We start from the raw sequence: 14,384 nt of genomic DNA on the forward strand, positions 1-14,384 counted from the left end.
CCGCGCTGCCACACTCAAGATGGCGGCGCAAGCCCGCGAAAGTTAGGCCAATAGGGAAGCAGGGCTCGGCCGAGCATCTCCATATATGGGCAAGGCCGCACCCAAAATGGCGCCTCCCTCGTGGCCGTAGGAGCAGCCCCACTCAAAATGGCGGCCAGCCCGCCAAAACCGGACCAATAGGAACGCGGGGCTCAGCCGCCCCGCTCCATATACGGGCAACGCCACACCCAACATGGCGTCGCCCTGCGGCCGTAGCGGGCGCCGCGCTCAAAATGGCGGCGCTGCGCATGCGCAGTCACCCGAGTGTCTCAGCCCTCTCCCCCCTCCCCAGGGGCATCCCAAAATGAGGCAAAATCGGCGATTTTCACCATTTTATTTAAATTTTCACCACTTCTTCCCGTCCCTTTTCAATTCTTTTCCTCCCCCTTTCCTCCCCCTGGCTTTTAACGCCAGCCAGCGGCTCCAAACCGCGCCGTAAAGCCGGGACCGGCCCCAAGCAGCCCAGCGCTGAGGTAAAAACCCCAAAATTCCCCCAAATTTTTGACCGTTTTTGACCGTTTTTACACATTTTCAGCTCCCAACCCCCTTGAAATCCCCCTCAGAAAGATGTCCGCGAAAAAACCCCGCTTCTAGACCCGATTTTAAGCCGGAGGCGCTAAGAGTGAGAGACACAGGACGCTTTTTTAAAAAAATAAAATATTTTTATTAACATTTTTATTAATTTTTCTTATTTTTTAAAAATTTCACCCCAAATTTCAACTCTTGCTGCTCCTCCGCACGGCCACAGGGCGTTTATTGCGCTGAAAAGCTCCAAAAACGGTGATGTTTACCCAGATGCGGAGGTTGGTAGAGCCTCGTCCGGGGGCTCGGGGCTCGGAAAGGGGAATAAAATTACTCAAAAATTAATAAAATACAAAAAAAAAGGGAAAAAATGAGGAAAAATGGGTTTAAAGGGGAAAAATTTGGGGTGAAAAGGGGGAAAAGGGATAAAAATGGGGATAAAAGGGGGGGGGTTGAAGGGGTGGGAGGCTTACCTGAGCGCTCCGGGCTTAAAAATATTAATTAAAAATTTAAAGAATAATTTTAAAAAAATGAAGAAAAAAGGGAAAAAAGGGTTTAAAAGGAGAAAAATGAGCTTAAAAGGGAAAAATTTGGGGTGAAAAGGGGGAAAAAGGGATAAAAATGGGGATAAAAGGGGGGGGGTTGAAGGGGTGTGAGGCTTACTGGAGCGCTCCGGGCTTAAAAACGGGAATTGAAATTTAAGGAAATAATTAAAAACGAAAGAAAAAAAAAAAAGAAATAAATTTAAAAGGGAAAAAAAGGGGTTTTAAAGGGAAAATTTAGGGGAAAAACGGGGAAAAAGGGTAAAAAGGGGAAGGAGGAAGGGAAAGGGGGGGGGTTGAAGGGGTGCGAGGCTTACCTGGGCGCTCCGGGCTCGAAAACAGTCATTAAAACACAGAAAATGATAAAAAATGGAAAAAAAAAGGAAAAAAGGAGTTTAAAGTGAAAAAAAAAAGGTAATTTGAAAGGGAAAAGTTAGGGGTTAAAAGGAGGAGGAGGAGGGTTCGAAGCTTAGGGGAGCGCTCCGGGCTCGGAAATAGCGATCAAAACGCAGAAAATGAAGAAAAAAATGATAAAAAAGGGGTAAATTAGGGAGTTAAAAGGGAAAAAAAAGGGAAAAAAGGGAAAATTGGGGGTTAAAAGGGGAAGGAGGAAGGAAAACGGGGAGGGGTTGAAGCGGTGCGAGGCTTCCCTGAGCGCTCCGGGCTCGGAAACAGCGATCGAAACACAGAAAGTGACGGAAAATGAAGAAAAAAATGATAAAAAAGGGGTAAATTAAGGAGTTAAAAGGAAAAAAAAGGGAAAAAAGGGAAAATTGGGGGGTTAAAAGGGGAAAAAAAGAGAGGAAAAGGGGGAAAAGAGGAATAAAAAGGGGGGGGGGGGGGGGGGAAGTACCTCCACAAAATGGCCGCCGCCGCCATCTTGTGCCTCACGGACCGGGACCTGCGGGAGAAGGCGAGAGCTCGGCACCGGCACCGGGGACCGGGACCGGGACCGGGAACCGGGGACGGGGACCGGGCCCCCCCCGGAGGCCGCTGTACGAGCCCGTGAAATCCGCGCTGCCTCCCCGCTGCGGGCAGCGCGAGCGAAGCCACCGAGCCGCCGCTGTCCCCTTTTTGCTCTGCGACGCCGCTAAAAGCCCGGCGCCCGCGGCTGGCGGCGGCGGGAGGAACGCGGGTCGCCCCCCGGAGCCCTCCCCGCTTCCCTCCCCCCCCCATCCGCACCCTTCGGCGTCCCGCCGCCGACTGAGCTCCCCCCACCGCCCGCCGCCGCCAGCCCCGCCCCCCGCGGCGCGCTATTGGCTGAGGGGGGTGGGGGGGCGGGGACGGCGAAGGGGATTGGCTGAGGGGCGGGGAGGGGGGCGTGGCTTGTAGGGGGTGCGGGGAGGGAGGGGGGAGGGGGTGAGGAGGGGGCGGGGCTTAGAGGGCGGGGGCGGGGTTTCAGGGGGCGTGGCCTCGACGTGGGGGCGTGGCTTTGCCGGAAGGGGGCGTGGTTTGTGCACAAGGGGGCGGGGCTTCCGGGATCCCCTGCCCCATGGATCCTGCCCCATAGATCCCTGCCCCATAGATCCTGCCCCATAGATCCCTGCCCCATAGATCCTGCCCCATAGATCCCTGCCCCATAGATCCCAGCCCCATAGATCCCAGCCCCATAGATCCCAGCCCCATAGATCCCAGCCCCATAGATCCCAGCCCCATGGATCCTGCCCCATAGATCCCTGCCCCATAGATCCCAGCCCCATAGATCCCAGCCCCATAGATCCCTGCCCCATAGATCCTGCCCCATAGACCCTGCCCCATAGATCCCTGCCCCATAGATCCCCTGACCCATAGATCCCTGCCCCATAGATCCAGCCCCATAGATCCTGCCCCATAGATCCCTGCCCCATAGATCCTGCCCCATAGATCCCTGCCCCATAGATCCTGCCCCAAACTTGGGGGTCCCAACCCAGTGACCCCAGCCCCACAAGTGACCCCAGCCCCACAAGTGACCCCTGCCCCACAAGTGACCCCTGACCCACAAGTGACCCCAGCCCCATAAGTGACCCCAGCCCCACAAGTGACCCCAGCCCCACAAGTGACCCCAGCCCCATAAGTGACCCCTGCCCCACAAGTGACCCCAGCCCCACAAGTGACCCCAGCCCCACAAGTGACCCCAGCCCCACAAGTGACCCCAGACCCACAAGTGACCCCTGACCCACAAGTGACCCCAGCCCCACAAGTGACCCCTGCCCCACAAGTGACCCCTGCCCCACAAGTGACCCCTGCCCCACAAGTGACCCCAGCCCCACAAGTGACCCCAGCCCCATAAGTGACCCCTGCCCCACAAGTGACCCCAGCCCCACAAGTGACCCCAGCCCCACAAGTGACCCCAGCCCCACAAGTGACCCCAGACCCACAAGTGACCCCAGCCCCACAAGTGACCCCTGACCCACAAGTGACCCCTGCCCCATAAGTGACCCCAGCCCCACAAGTGACCCCTGCCCCACAAGTGACCCCAGCCCCACAAGTGACCCCAGCCCCATAAGTGACCCCTGCCCCATAAGTGACCCCAGCCCCACAAGTGACCCCAGCCCCACAAGTGACCCCAGCCCCACAAGTGACCCCAGCCCCAATAGTGACCCCTGCCCCACAAGTGACCCCAGCCCCATAAGTAGCCCCTGCCCCACAAGTGACCCCAGCCCCATAAGTGACCCCAGCCCCACAAGTGACCCCTGCCCCATAAGTGACCCCTGACCCATAAGTGACCCCTGCCCCACAAGTGACCCCAGCCCCATAAGTGACCCCAGCCCCACAAGTGACCCCTGCCCCATAAGTGACCCCAGCCCCACAAGTGACCCCTGCCCCACAAGTGACCCCTGCCCCACAAGTGACCCCAGCCCCACAAGTGACCCCTGCCCCACAAGTGACCCCAGCCCCACAAGTGACCCCAGCCCAAGTGACCCCAGCCCCACAAGTGACCCCAGCCCCACAAGTGACCCCTGCCCCACAAGTGACCCCTGACCCACAAGTGACCCCAGCCCCACAAGTGACCCCAGCCCCACAAGTGACCCCTGCCCCACAAGTGACCCCAGCCCCACAAGTGACCCCAGCCCAAGTGACCCCAGCCCCACAAGTGACCCCTGCCCCACAAGTGACCCCAGCCCCACAAGTGACCCCTGACCCACAAGTGACCCCAGCCCCACAAGTGACCCCAGCCCCACAAGTGACCCCAGCCCCATAAGTGACCCCTGCCCCACAAGTGACCCCAGCCCCACAAGTGACCCCTGACCCACAAGTGACCCCAGCCCCATAAGTGACCCCTGCCCCACAAGTGACCCCTGCCCCATAAGTGACCCCAGCCCCATAAGTGACCCCTGCCCCACAAGTGACCCCAGCCCCATAAGTGACCCCTGCCCCATAAGTGACCCCTGCCCCACAAGTGACCTCTGCCCCACAAGTGACCCCTGCCCCATAAGTGACCCCAGCCCCATAAGTAGCCCCTGCCCCACAAGTGACCCCAGCCCCATAAGTGACCCCTGCCCCATAAGTGACCCCAGCCCCATAAGTAGCCCCTGCCCCACAAGTGACCCCTGCCCCACAAGTGACCCCTGCCCCAAAAGTGACCCCAGCCCCATAAGTGACCCCTGCCCCATAAGTGACCCCAGCCCCACAAGTGACCCCAGCCCCAATAGTGACCCCTGCCCCACAAGTGACCCCAGCCCCATAAGTAGCCCCTGCCCCACAAGTGACCCCAGCCCCACAAGTGACCCCTGAGCCATAAGTGACCCCTGCCCCACAAGTGACCCCAGCCCCACAAGTGACCCCTGCCCCACAAGTGACCCCTGCCCCATAAGTGACCCCAGCCCCACAAGTGACCCCAGCCCCACAAGTGACCCCAGCCCCATAAGTGACCCCAGCCCCACAAGTGACCCCTGCCCCATAACTGGACCCTGCCCCATAAGTGACCCCAGCCCCACAAGTGACCCCACAGGGACCCCACGTTGGGGTCGCTGCGGGGTTGGGACGGGGTCAGGGCGCCGGGGCCGAAACGGGGCCGGAAAGGGGGAAATCGGGGAAAAAAGGGGAAATGGGGCCAAAATGGGGAAAAAAAGGGGATAATGGGGACCAAAAGGGGACAATGGGGCCAAAAAGGGGACGAAAAGGGGACAATGGGGGTCAAAAAGGGGACAATGGGGATAAAAAGGGGCCAAAAAGGGTCAAAAAGGGGGCACTGGGGCCAAAAAGGGGACAATGGGGACAAAATGGGGACAATGGGGCCAAAATGAGGAAAAAAGGGGACAATGGGGCCAAAAGGGGGAAAAAAGGGGACAATGGGGCCAAAAGGGGGAAAAAAGGGGACAATGGGGCCAAAAGGGGGACAATGGGGCTGAAAAGGGGCCAAAAAGGGGAAAATGGGGATGAAAAGGGGACGTTGGGGCCAAGACAGGGGCAATGGGGCCAAAAAGGGGGCAATGGGGCCAAAAAGGGGGAAATGGGGCCAAAAAGGGGGCAATGGGGCCAAAAAGGGGGCAATGGGGCCAAAAAGGGGGCAATGGGGCCAAAAAGGGGGAAATGGGGCCAAAAAGGGGGCAATGGGGCCAAAAAGGGGGCAATGGGGCCAAAAAGGGGGAAATGGGGCCGAAAAGGGGGCAATGGGGCCAAAAAGGGGGAAATGGGGCCGAAAAGGGGCCAATGGGGCCGAAGAAGGTCCGGGGCCAGGCTCTGCGGGGACACCGGGGGCATCACGAAGACCTCGGCGGCCACCACGAGGGCCTCGGGGGCCACCTTGGCGACCTCGGTGGCCGTTTTGGGGGGCTTTGGTGGCCATCTCGGGGGCTTTGGTGGCCATCATGAAGACCTCGGTGGCCATTCTGATCGCGTTGGCCATCACAAAGACCTTGGTGGCCACCACGAGGACCTTGGTGGCCATTTTAGGGCTCTTGGTGGCCCCCACGAAGACCTCGGTGGCCATTTTAGGGCTCTCGCTGGTCCCCACGAGGACCTCGGTGGCCATTCCGACCTTGTTGGCCATCACGAAGACCTCGATGGCCATCACGGTGTCCTCGGTGGCCACCACGAACACCTCAGTGGCTACCATAAGGATCTTGGTGGCCCCCACGAAGACCTCGGTGGCCATTTTAGGGCTCTCACTGGCCCCCACGAGGCCTTTGGGGGCCGTTCCGCTCTTGGTGGCCACCAGGAGGACCTCGATGGCCATCATGGTGACCTCGGTGGCCATCATGAAGACCATGGTGGCCATCACAAAGACCTCGGTGGCCACCATAAGGATCTTGGTGGCCACCACAAAGACCTCGGTGGCCATTTTAGGGCTCTTGGTGGCCCCCACGAGGATCTTGGTGGCCATCCTGCTCTTGTTGGCCATCATGAAGACCTCGATGGCCAGCATGGTGACCTCGGTGGCCGCCATGAAGACCTCAGTGGCCACCACGAAGACCTCAGTGGCCATTTTAGGGCTCTTGGTGGCCCCCACGAGGACCTTGGTGGCCATTCTGACCTTGGTGGCCACCACGAAGACCTCGGTGGCCACCACGAAGACCTCGGTGGCCATTTTAGGGCTCTTGGTGGCCCCCACGAGGACCTTGGTGGCCATTCCGACCTTGGTGGCCACCACGAAGACCTCGGTGGCCACCACGAAGACCTCGGTGGCCATTTTAGGGCTCTTGGTGGCCCCCACGAGGACCTTGGTGGCCATTCCGACCTTGGTGGCCATCACGAAGACCTCGGTGGCCATTCCCCTCTTGCCGGTGGCCGGGGGGGCGGGGCCTACCCGGTAGGGGCGGGGCACGGGCAGCCAATCGGGGAGCGGCGGGGGGGGGGGGGGGCCGGCACCGGGGGCGTCCCCGTGGCCACCGCCACCAGCGGGGACACGGGGGGGACACGGGGGGGGAACGGGGTCAAGGGGGACAATGGGGGCAATGGGGCAATGGGGGCAATGGGGACAATGGGGGCAATGGGGGCAATGGGGTCAAGGGGGACAATGGGGGCAATGGGGGCAATGGGGTCAATGGGGTCAATGGGGGCAATGGGGGCAATGGGGGCAATGGGGTCAATGGGGGCAATGGGGGCAATGGGGGCAATGGGGTCAATGGGGGCAATGGGGGCAATGGGGGCAATGGGGGCAATGGGGTCAAGGGGGACAATGGGGGCAATGGGGGCAATGGGGACAATGGGGGCAATGGGGGCAATGGGGGCAATGGGGACAATGGGGGCAATGGGGGCAATGGGGGCAATGGGGGCAATGGGGGCAATGGGGACAATGGGGGCAATGGGGGACAATGGGGACAATAGGGGCAATGGGGGCAATGGGGGCAATGGGGGCAATGGGGACAATGGGGGCAATGGGGGCAATGGGGGCAATGGGGACAATGGGGTCAATGGGGTCAAGGGGGACAATGGGGACAATGGGGGCAATGGGGACAATGGGGGCAATGGGGGCAATGGGGGCAATGGGGACAATGGGGGCAATGGGGGCAATGGGGACAATGGGGGCAATGGGGGCAATGGGGGCAATGGGGGCAATGGGGGCAATGGGGACAATGGGGGCAATGGGGGCAATGGGGTCAATGGGGTCAAGGGGGACAATGGGGACAATGGGGGCAATGGGGACAATGGGGGCAATGGGGGCAATGGGGGCAATGGGGACAATGGGGGCAATGGGGGCAATGGGGACAATGGGGGCAATGGGGGCAATGGGGGCAATGGGGGCAATGGGGGCAATGGGGACAATGGGGGCAATGGGGGCAATGGGGACAATAGGGGCAATGGGGGCAATGGGGGCAATGGGGGCAATGGGGACAATGGGGGCAATGGGGGCAATGGGGACAATGGGGACAATGGGGGCAATGGGGACAATGGGGACAATGGGGGCAATGGGGACAATGGGGGCAATGGGGGCAATGGGGCCCTTGGGGCCATTTTGGGGCCATTTTGGGGCCGTTTGGGGCTGTTTTGGGGCCGTTTGGGGCCTTTTGGGGGTCATTTGGGGCTGTTTGGGGCCATTTTGGGGCCATTTGGGGCCGTTTGGGGCCGTTTTGGGGCCATTTGGGGCCATTTTGGGGCCATTTGGGGCCATCTTGGGTCCATTGGGTCCATTTTGGGTCCATTTGGGGCCATTTGGGGGCCATTTTGGGGCCATTTTGGGGCCGTTTTGGGGCCTTTTGGGTCCCTTTGGGGTCCCCAAATGTCCCCAAAATGTCCCCAAAGTCCCCTAAGGGTCCCCAAAATGTCCCCAAAGTGACCTAAGGGTCCCCAAAGTGTCCCCAAAGTGTCCCCAAAATGTCCCCAATGTCCCCTAAGGGTCCCCAAATGTCCCCAAAGTGTCCCCAGATGTCCCCTGGGGGTCCCCAAATGTCCCCAATGACCCCAAAGTGTCCCCAAAGCGCCCCCAGGTGTCCCCCGGGGGTCCCCACCACCCCCTAAACGTCCCCCCTGCCCCCCCCCCCCCGGCGTCCCCAAAGCGTCCCCCGATGTCCCCAAGGTGCCACGGAAGAGGCGGACGCAGGCGGGGCTGGGGGCGGAGCCTTTATTGGGGGCGGGGCCAGCGGGGGCGGGGCCGGCTCAGTCCCGCCACGTCACCTCCACCTCGTCCGTGCGGTACCTGGGGGCGGGGGCATTGTCACCGCGGCGCGGGCGTCATTGTCACCGCGGCATTGTCACCGTGTCACCGTCATTGTCATCGCGTCATTGTCATTGTCACTGTGTCATTGTCACCGCGTCATTGTCACCGTGTCATTGTCATCGTCATTGCGTCATTGTCATCACGTCATTGTCATTGTCACCGCGTCATTGTCACCGTGTCATTGTCATTGTCATCGTCATTGTCATCGCGTCATTGTCATTGTCACCGTGTCATAGTCACCGTGTCATTGTCACCAGCATTGTCACCGTGTCATCGTCATCGTCATCATCGTCATCGCGTCATCGTCATTGTCACCGTGTCATCGTCATTGTCACCGTGTCATTGTCATCGTGTCATTGTCATCGTCATCGTCATTGTCATTGTCACTGCGTCATTGTCACCGCGTCATTGTCATCGTCATCGTCATTGTCACGTCATTGTCATCGTCATCGTCATTGCATCATTGTCATCGTCACCGTGTCATTGTCACCGTGTCATTGTCACCGTGTCATCGTCATCGTCATCATCGTCATCGCGTCATCGTCATTGTCACCGTGTCATCGTCATTGTCACCGTGTCATTGTCATCGTGTCATTGTCATCGTCATCGTCATTGTCATTGTCACTGCGTCATTGTCACCGCGTCATTGTCATCGTCATCGTCATTGTCACGTCATTGTCATCGTCATCGTCATTGCATCATTGTCATCGTCACCGTGTCATTGTCACCGTGTCATTGTCACCGTGTCATTGTCATCGTCATCGTCATCGTCATTGTCACCGTGTCATCGTCACCGTGTCATTGTCATCGTCACCGTGTCATTGTCATCGTCATCGTCATTGCGTCATCGTCATTGTCACCGTGTCATTGTCACCGTGTCATTGTCATCGTCATCGTGTCATTGTCATCGTCATCGTCATCGTCATTGCGTCATCGTCATTGTCACCGTGTCATCGTCATTGTCACCGTGTCATTGTCACCGTGTCATTGTCATTGTCATCGTCATTGTCATTGTCACTGCGTCATTGTCACCGCGTCATTGTCATTGTCACGTCATTGTCATCGTCATCGTCATTGCGTCATTGTCATTGTCACCGTGTCATTGTCACCGTGTCATTGTCACCGTGTCATTGTCATCGTCATCGTGTCATTGTCATCGTCATCGTCATTGCGTCATCATCATTGTCACCGTGTCATCGTCATTGTCACCGTGTCATCGCCATTCTCACCGTGTCATCGTCACCGTGTCATTGTCATCGTCACCGTGTCATTGTCATCATCATCGTCATTGTGTCATCGTCATTGTCACCGTGTCATTGTCACCGTGTCATTGTCATCGTCATCGTCATTGTCATTGCGTCATTGTCAGCGTCATTGTCAGCGTCATTGTCAGCGTCATTGTCACCGTGTCATTGTCATCGTCATCGTGTCATTGTCATCGTCATCGTCATCGTCATCGTCATTGTCACCGTGTCATTGTCACCGTGTCATTGTTGTCATTGTCTTGTGTCATCACTGTCACCGTGTCATTGTCACCATGTCGTCATTGTCATCACGTCATTGTCATTGTCATCATTGTCACCGTGTCATTGTCATCGTCATCGTCATTGTCATTGCGTCGTTGTCATTGTCATCGTCATTGTCACCGTGTCATCGTCATTGTCATCGTCATCGTCATTGTGTCACCGGCATTGTCACCGTGTCATTGTCACCATCGCCGCGTCATCGTCACCACGATGTCCCCATCCCTCGGGCCCCCTCCGTGTCCCCAACACCCCCGACGTCCCCGACGTCCCTCAATGTCCCCAAGGTCCCCCATGTCCCCAAGACCCCCCATGTCCTATGTCCCCAATGTCCCCAATGTCCCCATCCCCAACATCCTGGATGTCCCCAAGCTCCCCGATGTCCCCAAGGTCCCCCATGTCCCCAAGGTCCTCAACGTCCCCAATGCCCTCGGTGTCCCCACTGTCCCCGATGTCCCCAAGGTCCCCCATGTCCCCAATGTCCCCAGTGTCCCCAAGATCCCCCATGTCCCCAGTGCCCTTGGTGTCCCCAACACCCCTGATGCCTCCCACGTCCCTGATGTTCCCGATGTCCCTGACGTCCCCGATGTCCCCAACACCCCCGATGTCCCCAACAATGTCCCCGCGGACGCCCCCACCTCTGGGTGACCCCGGAGCGGGTGATGTCGGTCACCTGCCCCGTCCGCAGCATCTCCCAGCCGGCCTGGGCGATCATGGCGCCGTTGTCCACGCAGAACCTGGGGACGGGCGGCCGCCACCGTGTCCCCAACGCGTCCCCAACGTGTCCCCACGCGTTCCCGAGTGTCCCCAAAGTGTCCCCAAGTGTCCCCAACGCGTCCCCACCTCTCGTCACTGGCACAGAGCCGGGCCCCGCGGGCGGCGCACATCTCCTGCAGCATCTCCTGGAGGCGCTGGTTGCCTGCGGGGACATCGAGGTGGCCGTGTCCCCTCCCACCCCGTGTCCCCTCCCCCCCCCAGTGTCCCCAACTCACAGCCGACCCCGCCCACCAGCAGCAGCTCGGGCGCCCGGGTCAGGGCCATGGCGCGCTCCGTCACCTCCACCAGCATGGCGAACGCCGTCTCCTGCCACCGACGGGGCCAACGGTGTCCCCAAGGGGCCAACGGTGTCCCCAAGGGGTCACCCGGTGTCCCCAAGGGGCCAACGGTGTCCCCAAGGGGTCACCCGATGACCTTTGGGGTCACCCAATGGCCCTCGGGGTCACCCACGACCCTACGGGGTCGCCCGACCCCGTTGACGTCACCCAACCCCGTTGACGTCACCCAACCCCGTCGACGTCACCCAGCCCTTGGTGGCACCCAACCCTTTGGGGTCACCCAACCTTGAGGGGTCACCCAACCCCTTCATACCCCCAAAACCCACTCAATATCCCCCAAAACCCACTTAATATCCCCCAAAACCCCCCCTAATATACTCCAAAACCCCCATAAGAACCCCAAAAGCTCATGAATGGCCCCCAAAAAAACCTTAAGAACCCTCCAAACCCCTTTAAGAACCCTCAAAATCCCTTAAAATTCCCCCGAATCTCCTTAAAACCCCCCAAATACCCCCAAATCTCCTCAAAAACCCTCAAATACCCCCGTAAGAACCCCAAAAGTTCATGGATGGACCCCAAAAAAACCCTTAAGAACCCTCAAAAATCCTTTAAGAATAGTCAAAATCCCTTAAAAGCCCCCAAATCTCCTTAAAACCTCCCAAAACCCCCATAAGAACCCCAAAAGTTCATGGATGGACCCCAAAAAACCCTAAGAACCCTCAAAACCCCTTTAAAAACCCTCAAAATCCCTTAAAATTCCCCCAAATCCCCTTAAAACTCTCCAAAACCCCTTGAAGACCTCCCTCAACCCCCCGTAACTCACCCCAAACCCCCCCCGAAGACCCCCAAAGCCCTTTAAGAACCCCAAAACCCCTTGAAGTCCCCCCAAATCCCCTTAAAAACCCTAAAACCCCCTTAAGAACCCCAAAACCCCATAAACAGCCCCAAAAAGCCCCTTAAGAACCCCAAAACCCCTTAAATTCCTCCCAAAACCCCTTGAAGACCTCCCTCAACCCCCCGTAATCCACCCCAACCCCCCCCGAAGACCCCAAAAGCCCCTTAAGAACCCCAAAACCCCCTGAAATCCCCCCAAAACCCTCAAAACCCCTGAAGAACCCCAAAACCCCATAAACAGCCCCCAAAAGCCCCTTAAAAACCCCAAAACCCCTTAAATTCCCCCCAAACCCCGTTGACGACCTCCCTCAACCCCCCGTAACTCACCCCAAACCCCCCCCGAAGACCCCCAAAACCCCTTAAGAACCCCAAAACCCCTTGAAATCCCCCCAAATCCCCTCAAAACGCCTGAAGAACCCCCAAACCCCACAAACAGCCCCCAAAAACCCCTTAAAAACCCAAAACCCCTTAAATTCCCCCCAAACCCCTTGAAGACCTCCCTCAACCCCCCCATAAATCACCCCAAAACCCCCTGAAGACCCCCCAAAGCCCCTTAAGAACCCAAAACCCCTTGAAATCCCCCCAAATCCCCTTAAAAACCCTAAAACCCCTTAAGAGCCCCAAAACCCCATAAACAGCCCCAAAAAGCCCCTTAAGAACCCCAAAACCCCTTAAATTCCTCCCAAAACCCGCTGAAGACCTCCCTCAACCCCCCGTAACCCACCCCAATCCCCCCCTGAGGACCCCAAAAGCCCCTTACGAACCCCAAAACCCCATAAAACCCCCCCAAAACCCCATAATTCCCCCCCCGGCCCTTTAATATCCCCCCCGCTTCCCCCCAAAACCCAAAATCGCCGGAATTCGCCCCAAAACCGCCCCCTACCTGCAGGGAGAAGCAGAGGTCCTCCGCGGTGGCCTCGCCGGTGGCCAGGAGCCGGGGGGCCACCGCCTTTGGGGTGGGGGGGACACGGGGGACGGTGACCGGGGGCCCCTCGGGGACATCGGGGTCCCCTTGGGGACATCTTGGGGGTTTTGGGGTCTTGATGACGTCATCACCCTTTTGGGGACTTTGGGGGCCTTTTGAGGACTTTGAGGGCCTTTTGGGGATTTGGGGGCCTTTTGGGGTCTTTGGGGACATTTTGGGGACATCGGGGACCCCTTGGGGACATCAGGGACCTCTTGGGGACGTCGGGGTCTTCGTGGGGACGTTGGGGACATCTTGGGGGCTTTGGGGTCTTGATGACGTCATCACCCTTTTGGGGATGCTACGGCCCTTTTGGGGACTTTGGGGGCCTTTTGGGGTCTTTGGGGGCATTTTGGGGTCTTTGGGGGCCTTTTGGGGTCTTTGGGGACATCTTGGGGACATCGGGGACCTCTTGGGGACATCGGGGACCTCTTGGGGACATCGGGGTCTTCGTGGGGACATTGGGGACACCTTGGGGGCTTTGGGGTCTTGATGACGTCATCACCCTTTTGGGGACTTTGGGGGCCTTTGGGGGCCTTTTGGGGTCTTTGGGGACCTTTTGGGGTCTTCGGGGACACCTTGGGGACATCGGGGACCCCTTGGGGTCATCGAGGTCTTTGTGGGGACGTTGGGGACATCTTGGGGGCTTTGGGGTCTTGATGACGTCATCACCCTTTTGGGGACTTTGGGGGCCTTTTGAGGACTTTGAGGGCCTTTTGGGGGATTTGGGGGCCTTTTGGGGTCTTTGGGGACATCTTGGGGACATCGGGGACCCCTTGGGGACATCGGGGACCTCTTGGGGACGTCGGGGTCTTCGTGGGGACGTTGGGGACATCTTGGGGGTTTTGGGGTCTTGATGACGTCATCACCCTTTTGGGGACTTTGGGGGCCTTTTGAGGACTTTGAGGGCCTTTTGGGGGATTTGGGGGATTTTGGGGTCTTTGGGGACATCTTGGGGACATCGGGGACCCCTTGGGGACATCGGGGACCTCTTGGGGACGTCGGGGTCTTCGTGGGGACGTTGGGGACATCTTGGGGGCTTTGGGGTCTTGATGACGTCATCACCCTTTTGGGATGCTCCGGTCCTTTTGGGGACTTTGGGGGCCTTTTGGGGTCTTTGGGGGCATTTTGGGGTCTTTGGGGACATCTTGGGGACATTGGGGACCTCTTGGGGACATCGGGGACCTCTTGGGGACATCGGGGTCTTCGTGGGGACATTGGGGACACCTTGGGGGCTTTGGGGTCTTGATGATGTCACCACCCTTT

The 14,384-nt window shown here is 58.6% G+C and overlaps 2 protein-coding genes across 3 annotated transcripts; both read right to left on the minus strand.

Annotated features, from left to right (window-relative positions):
* Positions 1-5,219: 5,219 nt before the first annotated feature.
* On the minus strand, positions 5,220-6,795 carry LOC310888408 (uncharacterized protein; the record flags this gene model as incomplete). The annotated part of the gene is made up of 3 exons (XM_083815041.1): positions 5,220-5,274; positions 5,723-5,961; positions 6,004-6,795. The coding sequence occupies 3 exons, from the start codon at positions 6,793-6,795 to the stop codon at positions 5,220-5,222; spliced, it is 1,086 nt and encodes a 361-aa protein (XP_083671167.1).
* A 1,777-nt stretch (positions 6,796-8,572) lies between these two features.
* Positions 8,573-14,185, minus strand: LOC310888352 (uncharacterized protein). Of its 2 annotated transcripts, none has more exons than XM_083814990.1 (4): positions 13,038-14,185; positions 11,198-11,288; positions 10,879-11,124; positions 8,573-8,661 (listed from the first exon to the last, which is right to left on the minus strand). In XM_083814990.1, the coding sequence occupies exons 1-4, from the start codon at positions 13,290-13,292 to the stop codon at positions 8,636-8,638; spliced, it is 618 nt and encodes a 205-aa protein (XP_083671116.1). In that variant the 5' UTR covers positions 13,293-14,185; the 3' UTR covers positions 8,573-8,635. The 2 variants fall into 2 exon arrangements, with proteins under 2 accessions (XP_083671116.1, XP_083671115.1); XM_083814989.1 differs by having other exon boundaries at positions 10,844-11,124.
* Between the last annotated feature and the right edge of the window lie 199 nt (positions 14,186-14,384).

The sequence above is a fragment of the Anser anser genome (assembly GCF_964211835.1).
Source record: "Anser anser genome assembly, chromosome: 34".
In the NCBI taxonomy this organism is placed as follows: domain Eukaryota; kingdom Metazoa; phylum Chordata; class Aves; order Anseriformes; family Anatidae; genus Anser; species Anser anser.